The 11,303-nt window shown below is 38.0% G+C and overlaps 3 protein-coding genes across 3 annotated transcripts; 1 reads left to right on the forward strand and 2 right to left on the reverse strand.

Moving 5' to 3' along the window:
• Window positions 1–42: 42 nt before the first annotated feature.
• On the reverse strand, window positions 43–3,394 carry FOIG_11776 (choline dehydrogenase). The gene has a single exon (XM_031212362.1). It carries the CDS (start codon window positions 2,269–2,271, stop codon window positions 640–642), a length of 1,632 nt encoding a protein of 543 aa, XP_031057756.1. The 5' UTR covers window positions 2,272–3,394; the 3' UTR covers window positions 43–639.
• A 633-nt stretch (window positions 3,395–4,027) lies between these two features.
• Window positions 4,028–4,393, reverse strand: FOIG_11777 (uncharacterized protein; the record flags this gene model as incomplete). Its single annotated transcript, XM_031212363.1, has 2 exons — window positions 4,028–4,156; window positions 4,229–4,393. The coding sequence occupies 2 exons, from the start codon at window positions 4,391–4,393 to the stop codon at window positions 4,028–4,030; spliced, it is 294 nt and encodes a 97-aa protein (XP_031057757.1).
• Window positions 4,394–4,717: 324 nt separating this feature from the next.
• On the forward strand, window positions 4,718–6,766 carry FOIG_11778 (betaine-aldehyde dehydrogenase). The gene has a single exon (XM_031212364.1). It carries the CDS (start codon window positions 5,174–5,176, stop codon window positions 6,701–6,703), a length of 1,530 nt encoding a protein of 509 aa, XP_031057758.1. The 5' UTR covers window positions 4,718–5,173; the 3' UTR covers window positions 6,704–6,766.
• Window positions 6,767–11,303: the final 4,537 nt, after the last annotated feature.

Raw genomic sequence — 11,303 nt, forward strand, 5'->3', positions numbered from 1 at the left:
AGAAAAGTCAGGTAACAAAGTGAGTCGCGGGAATGGTCATCAGCTGGCCACCTGAGACCCAACAAGATACAATATGCATAATAATAACGCGCAATGCTATATCGATCTTGTGGCATCTTGCCACTGCTTATTATCACCTTATCTCAGCCGCCGAGAACGCGTCCAAGATTGAATGTCCTGCATCGCGCCTCGGAACCCCCGATTGGTGCTGGACCATCGGCGCATATCGAACTTTCGTTTCATCATGGAAATATGATCTAGTATTCCGGGCCTTACGAGACACATTAAACTGAACGATCCGGGTGGTTTAGTGGTGGAAAGTCGCCGGCCCGCTGTGCCTGTTTTACTGAGCCGTCGCGGCAAAATATGAATTGGTCAAGAAGCTGGGTCAAGGGCCTCATCGGGGAAATACGATCCGACACCGGCCCAAGCGATCGGAAGAACAACGGCAAATCGGGCCACAAGCCCCCGAGGGTCTTATTTGGTAAACGAACTTCAAATTTTCCTAACTATCCAAGGTATACTCGCTGCGATAATGCAATCATACGCTAATCATTTAATCATACAGATGTCCAAAAACAGTGGTTTTCCCCCGTTTACCCCCACGAGCAGAAATTTAAAAAATTGCCCGAATGATGCTTACAGTCGGGAGTGCTTGGGCTTCCAGCCCTCCTCTTGAGCAATGAGCTCGGCAGCTCGCTCACCAACAGCGAGCACAGTCACCATGGGGTTGATTGTTGGCATCTCGGGGAAGATACCAGCATCAACAATGCGGAGCTTGCTGATTCCACGAACCTTGAGCTCGGGGTCGACAACAGCCATCTCATCACGCTCAACGTCACCCATCTTAGTGGTACCGGCAGGGTGGTAGACTGTGTGGGCAACTCGGCGAGCATATTCACTAATCTCCTCATCCGTTTGGATCTTGGGACCAGGGGCGACTTCTCCCTTGAGCCAGTCCTTGAAGGGGCTCTGCTGCGCAATCTTTCGGGCAGCCTTGATGCCGTGGACCAGGGTGGCGGCGTCGTAACCCTCGGGGTCGGTGAAGTAACGGAAATCGAGAGCAGGCTTGACAGTAGGGTCGGCTGAAGTCAAGTAGATGCGGCCACGGGAGCGAGGACGGGGAATATTGGGTGTCATGCAGAAGGCGTAACCGTCCTTGATAATAGGATACCCTAGACGCTCTGTGTTGAGGTGGAAGGGAATCTGGTAGCAGTGCATCATGACATCAGCGGCATCGCCGTCGTTACCAGCAGCGTTCTTAGGCTCTCGTCGCAGGAAAATACCAGCATCGGAATCCATGGTGGTCTGATTAGCAGGAACGGGCTTGTTGAGCTCCCACATAATAATGGTCTCCGGGTGGTCTAGGAGGTTCTCGCCGACACCTGGAATGTCCTTGACAACAGGAATCTTGAGGTCCTCAAGCTGGCCCTTGGGTCCAATACCAGAGTGAAGGAGAAGCCTGGGGGTATCGACAGCACCAGCAGACAAGATGATCTCCTTGCGGGCGTTAAGAGTATGCTTCTCGCCGGACTTGAGAGTGACATTGATGCCAGTGGCAACGTCGTTTTCGACAATGACCTTTGAGACATGGGCCTCAGTGAGGACGGTCAAGTTGGGTCGTCGCTCATCGCCACGAAGGATAGGGTGAATGTAGGCGACGGAAGCACTGCTGCGGTGGCCGGTGTCAGGGTTGTAGGAGACAGAGAAGAAACCAGCGCCCTGGGTCAACTGTCCCTTCTCGGAGATCTCGTGATTGAAGTCGTGGATGATGGGAATGCCCATGGCCTCGGAGCAGGCCTTGACCCAGTCCTTGGTGAGCTGGTTACGGTGACGGGGGTGAACGGGGTTCAGCTGGTTGCGCAAGTTGTCAACGTTACGCATAACGGTTTCGAAGTCCCAGCCCTTGCAGCCCTTGGCGACCCAACGATCCATGTCGTGGCGGAAGGGGCGGAAGGAGATGAGAGTGTTGTGAGAGGAGCATCCACCGAGAACCTTTGCACGTGAGTGTCGGATGTGACTGTTGCCATTGGGCTGCTCAGTTGTGGGATAATCGTAGTCGAGATCACCACCAAGGAGAGATAGCCACTCGCGAAGGTTCAGGACATTGTTGAGACCGAAGTCTGAAGGGCCAGCCTCAATCATAAGAACCTTGCGCTCAGGAAGGTAGGAGGATAGGCGGGAAGCCAGAACACATCCAGCCGTGCCACCACCTACGATGATATAGTCGTAGGCGGAGCTGGCAGAAGCGGGAAGATACTCAGTAGTCATGTTGGAGGAGTTGAGCGAGAGGAAAGTTGAACAAGAGATTCAATGGAGGGATGGGTAAAGATCTTGCACGATGTCTCAGTCGTTTTGGCTCCAGGGGTATCAATGAATGGTGGTGAGGGAGAAGTGAGGAAGAATGAAGCGACTTGAAGTCCAGGAGATTGAGAGCTCTTGTACTCGAGCATCGAGACAATCAAGATCTTTTTGAAATGGATGGACATCAGCTCAAAGTGGGGTCCTGGATCATGGAAGGGGTCCTTGGAAGCATCGTACAGTGCGGATGAATTCTCGCTACTGGCGTCCAGCCTTGACTCGATGTAGTGTTCTGACTGTTCCAAGTACCCTTTAGTGGTCAGTAAGGAGTTCTGATTGGCCAGAGCTGCCAACATCGAGCAAGGCTGGTGGGTGGATCAAAACTCCAAGACGGGCGGCGGCGGCGGCGAGAGCTAACCAGGGAGAGAACTGGCTGAAGCATCAAGCAAGCCACGAACCTAGCAGGAGCGGGGCATTGGCGGGGGTTTGAACGGCAAAAAGCTCTTCACCGACTCCGGGAATCTTTTTTTCGGTGTTACCGAAGTTTTGGATATCCTAAACCAGTGTTCCGAACTTGCATGACGTTGACAATTTCGTTATCAGTCAGTTGGTTGATATCTTTGTAGATAATGGAAGTGACAGGCAGAGTAGCTGAGAGTTAGACCAGGAGGCTCGCCATGTGAAAAGACGCGATTTCTAGGGGGCAGAAACATGTGGGCAATCAAGTCGCTAGGGGGGCTGTCTGCGATGTCCCTGCTTCATTCTTTATCGTGCTACCAACACATGCAAAGACGGTGCCATCTCTTTGTTTGCTCTGGCCGCTGCAACCGCGCAAAGAACGTTGGTTGACGCGGCGACTGTTTGATAACTGTTCGGTGTTCAACGGTGGTTGTGGGGCCGTCTGACGGCGAAAAGATGGAGTTCAAGGAACTGCGCTGGCCGGATCCGGCTCCACGAAGTCTCCGAAGGAAACATTGTACTCAAGATTGATTGCTGATTGGGCACGATGGCGAATTGCTTCCATATGTTCAATAAGAAGCAGAATAACTATTTGCCAAGTCAACTTCATATTTGGAATCTACAATCGGCCTATGGACTGCCAGACGAAAGCTGCTGATATGATATCGCGAACTGGCTGGACCGGTTAACCGGCCATGTCGCTGTTTGATTACGAGGCTTAAAACACGGTAACACGGCGCAGGGTCGCCGCTCTCCGCAGAGGATGCGTCGAGTGTTGAGCTGATGTGTATGATTATAGGATTCCTGATGTACAGGAAATACCTGTTCGGGATTCGCGTGCTGTACTATCACATTCTCTTCATCCAGACCACATTGGATAATCTGCAGGGACAGTGTCTTGCACCACTGGAACCCCATATTGCCATGTGCCGTGGAGGATGCCAAGTTTGAAATGTTGCTTAGCATACTGATCAGGTAAAGCGTGGTTGGGGTACCTGGCCGTCAGATCGATAATCTCCAAGATCGATTTTTTGAGGTGTGGTAATTGGACAGTGCGCCCCCGCCGAGTTGGCAAATCCCTTCGTTTTTTTTGCTTTTCTTGATTCCAATTTTTTTAATGCTGACTTTTCTGCCGCTGAAACCCGCTCGAATTACTGGCAGAACAATCGTGTGTGTAGCTGGACTGATAAGCGAATTCGCTCGCCTTAGATGAGAGTTCTATCCATTGATATGAAACAACATTCAAGCGCCTTGCTTTCTTCACAGTTCAACGGTCAAGAGCCTCGGACTGGATGCAGAGCTCTAGGGGTGGCAGGTGGACAGCTCGAAGCTCAGCAATGACGTTGGCGTGTCCACTCTTGTGCTTCCCCTCGGCCAGCCACTCAAGCTTGGCGTTCTTCGGCATTGTCAAGACTGGGATTCTGTAGCTGGGCTGAGGACAAGGCGCGATGCAAGGCTGCCCAGGTACTGAGAAAACAGGACTTTTTGGCAGGGGCTTGCACCAGAAACTGTCTGCAGCATTTTTGTCGGAAAGAGGGCGGGGCTGGCGGGTCCAGTCTTCCAAGCCTTCCGAGCTGTTCTGTTCTTCATCAGCCCGCAGAGCACAGTACTCTCCAGTACCAGATTCACGCATCCATTGGTTGGACAACTTATCAATTGCAAATGGAACCGTTTTTACCCCTTCTTCCTCAGGTTCATTATCTTTCGCTAAGTGAAAGTGGTCTGATAATATGCGGCTTTATTCCAACAGTGCAGAGCCGCTACTCTCCGTATCGATGCAACGCTGAGGCGTTCAAGACACACCCTCACAATGAATGGTCGTCGACAACTACCTAACTACCTGTTCTCGCAACTGACTATCCGTATCTCTTCAGATCTGCTCGAGTCATGATGGGTGGTAATCCTTCCCCAGGTCTGCTGATCTCACCACGTCACAGACAAGGGCTTCACAGCCGAAAATCGCTATCAGTTCCGTTTGAGACTTGTCTCTGAATGACCATAGCTTGGTAAATTGAGTTCTTGCTCGTGTTGCTTGCCATTGAATGTTGGTTGCATGGTTGATACTTCGGCTAGGCTCTCACTGGATGGTCAATTCCACTGTGACGGCACAGTATTGCTTGGCCCCACGTCATTGTATCTTGCTAGAAGAGGAAGGTACCCGGCATCAGTCAATTGTGGGGCAATTGCCATCCAGTCTCGACGGTACTTCATACTGATCCTCACAAGCTTAACATATTAAGGTACGATACCTTACTTACAGCCAGCTCCCCACATGTAACCAACAGAGCATCTTTTCAACCCATTCTGAATATCTGCCTATCTATCTGTCTTTCGCGTGGTACTTTACTTTATTCAATCTCCCTCTACATACCCTGTTGCATGCTCCTTCTTCTCTCATACCAACCAAGTTACAATGACTTTCTCATCTGAGATTCACACTTTCCACTCAGGTCGCCCACAGCCTGAGTCCTCCTCAAAGACCAACACCTTTGTGTCCGTCGATCCAAGCAATGCAAAGCCGCTTGCTACTATCTACACTACCACGCCAGAACAGCTCAACTCGGCCATTGCAGCGGCCCAGGCCGCTTTTCCAACATGGTCACAAACCCCAGCACCTCGCCGAGCTGCCATTCTTCTCAAGGCAGCCGCTATACTTCGCGAGCGCAATGACGAACTTGCGCTGACCGAGACCCTTGATACCGGCAAGCCTTGGTCGGAAACATCAACCGTTGACGTTGCAACTGGAGCTGACGTTCTCGAGTATTACGCACATATCGCTGCTGGCAGCTTCCCTGGTCAAAATACTCGTCTTCGTGCTGACGCTTTCGTTCTCACTACCCATGAGCCCTTGGGCGTTTGTGCCGGTATTGGTGCATGGAACTATCCCATACAGATTGCTCTCTGGAAGTCGGCTCCATGCTTGGCTGCTGGCAATTGTATGGTGTACAAGCCAAGTGAAGTCACTCCTCTGCATGCCCAGACACTCGCTCAGATCTACATTGAGGCCGGTGTCCCCCCTGGTGTATTCAATGTTGTCTACGGTGACGGTATCGCCGTTGGAGCCCCTCTTGTCGCCCACAGCAATATTGCCAAAGTCAGCTTCACTGGTCAAGTTAGCACAGGCAGCAAAGTTGCCAGCCAAGCTGTCAAGGACATGAAGGGTGTTACCATGGAACTGGGTGGTAAGAGTCCACTTGTTATTCTTCCTAATGCCGATATCGAGGAAGCAGCCGACACTGCCATGGTAGCCAACTTCTTTTCCACCGGACAGGTGTGTACCAACGGCACCCGTGTCTTTGTCCCTGACACTCTGTTGAGCCAGGTTGAGCAAGCTATTGTGCAGCGATGTCGCGAGGGAATTCGCATGGGTCTGCCTCAGAACGGGGAGACCAACTTTGGACCCATGGTCAGCGCCGCGCAGCAAGAGAAGGTTAAGATGTACATCCAACATGGACGTACAGTGGATAAGGCGAAGGTTCTTTTCGACGGCTCGGAGGAGCCCAGCATGGCACAACCAACCTCTGATGGTTTCTGGGTTCACCCTGTTGTATTCACAAATTGCACTGACAACATGCGCGTTGTCAAGGAAGAGATATTCGGTCCAGTCATGTGCATCATGCCATATAGCACCCAAGGACGCCCTCAACAAGAATGGGTGTCAGAGCTCATTGCCCGGGCTAACGATACCCCCATGGGTCTTGCTGCTGGTGTTGTGTCATCCGATGTGGGACTGGCACATGAGGTTGTGCAGAAACTCGACGCTGGAATTACTTGGATCAACACATGGGGTGAGTCACCAGCTGAGATGCCTGTAGGCGGCTGGAAAATGAGCGGAATAGGATTGGAAAATGGCCACGAGGGAATAGCTGCCTATATGAGGACGAAGAGCACACTGGTACAGCTTGGTAAGGGTGCTTGTAAGGGTGTGTTTTCAAAGCTATAAAGGAATAAATTAAAAGTATTTTAATTAAATAATAATAAAATATTAAAAAATAAAATATTTTAATTTATTTTATAATTATAATTAAATATAAAAGGTATTAGTTATTTAAAATTATTTTATATTTATATTTATTTTAAAATAATATTTTATTTTTTAAGTTTATAAGTTATTATTAAAAGGTATATTTAAGTATTTTTAAAATATAATATAATTTAAATATTTATTACCTCTTAATAAGTAAAGCTTTATTAAGTTAATATTATTATAATTAATTCTTTTAATTATTATTAAAACCTTAGTAATTTTTTTTTTAAAGTTTAAATACCTATTTAAGAATATATAAAATAAAACTAAAGGTATTAAAATAAGATAATAAAATTTAAAAGTTAAAATACCTATTTAGTAATATATAAAGTAAAGCCAAGGTGTTAAAATAAGATAATAAAATAAGGTATTTATTTTTAATATAATATAATATAAGATATTATATATTACGCTAAAAAACATAATAACCCTAATATTAAGGCTTAGTAGATTATATAGTTATTGCCTTAAACCTTAAGATCTAACTAAATAGGGTTAGTAATAAATTAAATTAGGTTATAAGATAACACAGTAGGAGAAACATAAGTTAAGGATAAACATAATTAAATAACACTTAGGAAGATAATAAAATAAGATATTTATTTTTAATATAATATAATATAAGATATTATATATTATATTAAAAAAGTATAATAACCTTAATATTAAGTCTTAGTAGATTATATAGTTATTACCTTAAACCTTAAGATTTAATTAAATAAATAGCCTTAATTTATAAGTATAAAAAAGATATTTTCCTTATTCTTAGAAGATTAAATATCCTTTTTATTATTACCTTATTAAGATAATTACTATTAAGGCTTTAATATTAAAAGATTATATCAAAATAAGCTAAAAACTTTAATTTTTATTATTAATTTTTTTTTCTTTTTCTTTTCCCTTATTATTAGCCTTATATAAGGCTATTAAGCTTTTTAACTTTTTTATAAAGGCTTAAATAATAAGACCCTTATAATAGGCTATTATTATAAAATTTAAAATTATATAAGGTTTATTTACCTTAATAGTATAATTACTACCTTAACTAGGTAGTATTAATACTAGTTACCTCTTAGTAGTTAAGTTACCCTTTTTTCTTTATCTTACCTAAAGGACTAAGATAATACTATACTAAGTCTATTTATTATACTTTTAAAGTAAGTTTCTTAACCTGGCTTTTAACCCTTCTTACTAATAGTATAATAGCTATACTGCCTTAATGCCTATTATTATAATAATTCCTTAATAGGAAAGCTAGGTAGGCTTAATAGTATTATATTAACTAAAGCTTAGGGAAGAGAAGAATCCTCTATAAGGTAATTTCTAAAAAAGAGGGCAATTTGCAGTTAATTTATTATTATTACCTAACTAATAATTAACTAGCTATCTTATCTTAATTCAATAAGATAAGGAAGTAAGGTAAATATAATAATTATTTCTCTTTTTATAAATAACTATTTATAGCTATTAACTTATAAATAGTAGTATTTTTAAAGGTATTTAAAAGTAAGTCCTTAGTCTTTTAATTTAAAGGCTTTATTACCTATTGCCTTAGTCTTAATTTAGGTAAGATAAAAATATCTTTTTTCTTTCTCTTAATTTCTTTTTTTTTCCTTTTTTTATTACTTTAATCTTTTTTTCTTATACCTCTTAGTCTTTATTATAATCTTATCTTTATACTTATAATCCCTTAGCCTATATATCTTTTACTTCTTAAGCTTTTAGCTATTTTATACCTATATTATATTAATATTACTTATATTATCTTATTATTATAATTTTATTTTTATAATAATTATTATAATTACTTTATTTTTATTTTTATAATAATTATTATAATTACTTTATTTTTATTTTTATTTTATATTACTTTTAATCTTATTATATCTTTTAATCTTCTTAGTATTTTTTTATATTATTATATTCTTTATTTTAATATTTTTATCTTTAAGCTAAAACTATATCTTAATAATTTTTAATATTAATAATAATTTTTATTCTCTTAGGAATACCTCTTATATCTTTCTTAACCCTAGCTTAAGTTATTATTATTATTATAATAAGTTAAGGCAAAGTTATAAGATATAAATAGTATTTTATCTTAAAGTTATTTAATTTTAATTAAGTTATTAATAATTTTATTTTAATAGGTATCTTAAGATAATAAATAGTAATTAGGCTAACCTTTATATTTAATTTATTTTTATTAATTAAATTATTTATTAAACTAATAATAATAATAGCTTAATTCTTAATATAAAGGATTATTTTATTTTATTTAAGGCTATTTAAAGGCTATATAAGGTATATTTAATTATAATTATAACTTATATTAATCCCTAGTTTAAACTATTATCTTTTTATTAACTTTACTTTATTTATTCTTATATATAAGGTTAATTAATTATATGCCCTACTATATGCATTTAATTAATAGAGGCTAATTATAACTTCAGGTTAATTTAACTTTTACTAACTAACTAACTTATATAAAAGTTAACCTAATTCCTTTAACTTTCTGCAAAACCCCGCCTTTACCCTATGTTTATCTCTATGCTCTTATGGTTTAAGACTATAATCAGGCTAGTTTATATATTACTAATTTAGGAGCAGCTCCCCCTTAATAGTAATAACCCTTTTAGATATATTAAGGAGCTACTCTTTATATATAACTAAGTTTAAATCTATAAAGGCAGTAAGGAAGGCTGCCTAATTTAATTAAAGGTAATAACCTTCCCTTAGGCCTTTTTCTAAGTCCTTAAGACCTAATAGCTTAAAATTAACCTAGTTTAGATTAATTAAACTAATATAATACCTCTAATTTATATAACTAATTAGCTAAATTAGGTTATAATTAAAGATAGCTATCTTAATAAGGTTAGATTTATACCTTAATAAGAAGTTCTTCCTAATAGTAATTATTATTATATAAATTTCTTTAAGTTCTTTTTTACTAGCTATATCTAAGGCAGGCCTAATAGTTAGATTAAGGTTATAGCTAGTTATATAATAGGTATAATTTTATAATTATAGGCTATTTTATATAGTAAGTATTAAGATAATATAGCTATTATACTATTAGTAAGAAAGATTAAAAGCTAGGTTAAGAAACTTACTTTATAATAAATAGATTAGGTATATCCTTTAGATAGGATAAAAAAAGAAAGATAACTTAGCTACTAAAAGATAATTAGTATTAATACTGCCTAGTTAAGGTAATAATTATACTATTAAGGCAGATAAACCTTATATAATTTTAAATTCTATAATAGTAGCCTACTATAAGGGTCTTACTATTTAAGCCTTTATAGAAAAGTTAAAAAGCTTAATAGCCTTATATAAGGCTAATAGTAAGGAGAAAAAAAAAATAACTTATATTAATAAGTATAAGATTTTAGGTATTAAGAAGATAATTAATTAAGCCTTACTTACTTATAAATATTATATTAATTAAAAATATTAAATTATTACCTAAAACTATCTTATTTTTATACCTAATATTATAAGTCTTTTATCTTATTTAGCTTATTTAGCTAATTACTAATTTATATTATAACCTAATTAAATTTATATTACTTAATAAGCTTTTTAAAAGCTATATTTATTTAATAATAAGATTATTAGGTTTACCTAGGTAATAACTTATAATAATTTTACTTTTAGGGTATTAAAGGTTTTAAATTACCTTAAGTATTATTACTATTACTAAGCCTAACCTTAATTCTTTAAGGTAATAAATAGCTTTTATAAGTTTATTAAATATAATTTATATTAGCTTTATTTCTTTTTCTATATTAAGTTAATAGCACCTAAGGAAAAGATTAATATTAATAAGGAACTCTTAAGTATAATTAATAAGTCTAAGAGTAATAAGAAGTTTATAAAAAAGAATATTAAAAAGGCTAAGAAGTTTATAAGGGAGATTATTAAGAAGGCTAAGGAGTCTAATTCTAATAAGTTTATTAGTTTTATTTAAGGGTTTATAATATCTCTAGGATAAATTAATTTTATATTTATAAATAATTCTTATAAAAGTAATTTTAGTTATTTTTCTTAGTAGTAATTAGTTTTATAGCCTTTAGGCCTAAATCTTATATATTATATTTCTTTATTAAGTAATTTCTTTTTCTTAGTAAAATTAGGTTTTAAGTCTTTAAACTTTTTTTTTAGCCTTAGTATTTTATTTTTCTTAGTTATTAATAATTTAAGATATATTTATTATATCCTTATTTAATACTTATTAATTATATTTATTTAGCTAATCTTTTTACTTTATAAGGTAATATTACTTCTTATTAATATACTTCTTATTTTTAATATAATTAACCTCTTAATTACCTTTATTTTCTTTAAGTTTAGGCATTAATAGAGGATTAAAAGCTAATTAATTCCTTATTTAATAAGGTTCTAGGAGATTAATATAGCTAATCTTTTTACTTTATAAGGTAATATTACTTCTTATTAATATACTTCTTATTTTTAATATAATTAACCTCCTAATTACCTTTATTTTCTT

Source organism: Fusarium odoratissimum, assembly GCF_000260195.1.
Source record: "Fusarium odoratissimum NRRL 54006 unplaced genomic scaffold supercont1.23, whole genome shotgun sequence".
Classification (NCBI taxonomy): domain Eukaryota; kingdom Fungi; phylum Ascomycota; class Sordariomycetes; order Hypocreales; family Nectriaceae; genus Fusarium; species Fusarium odoratissimum.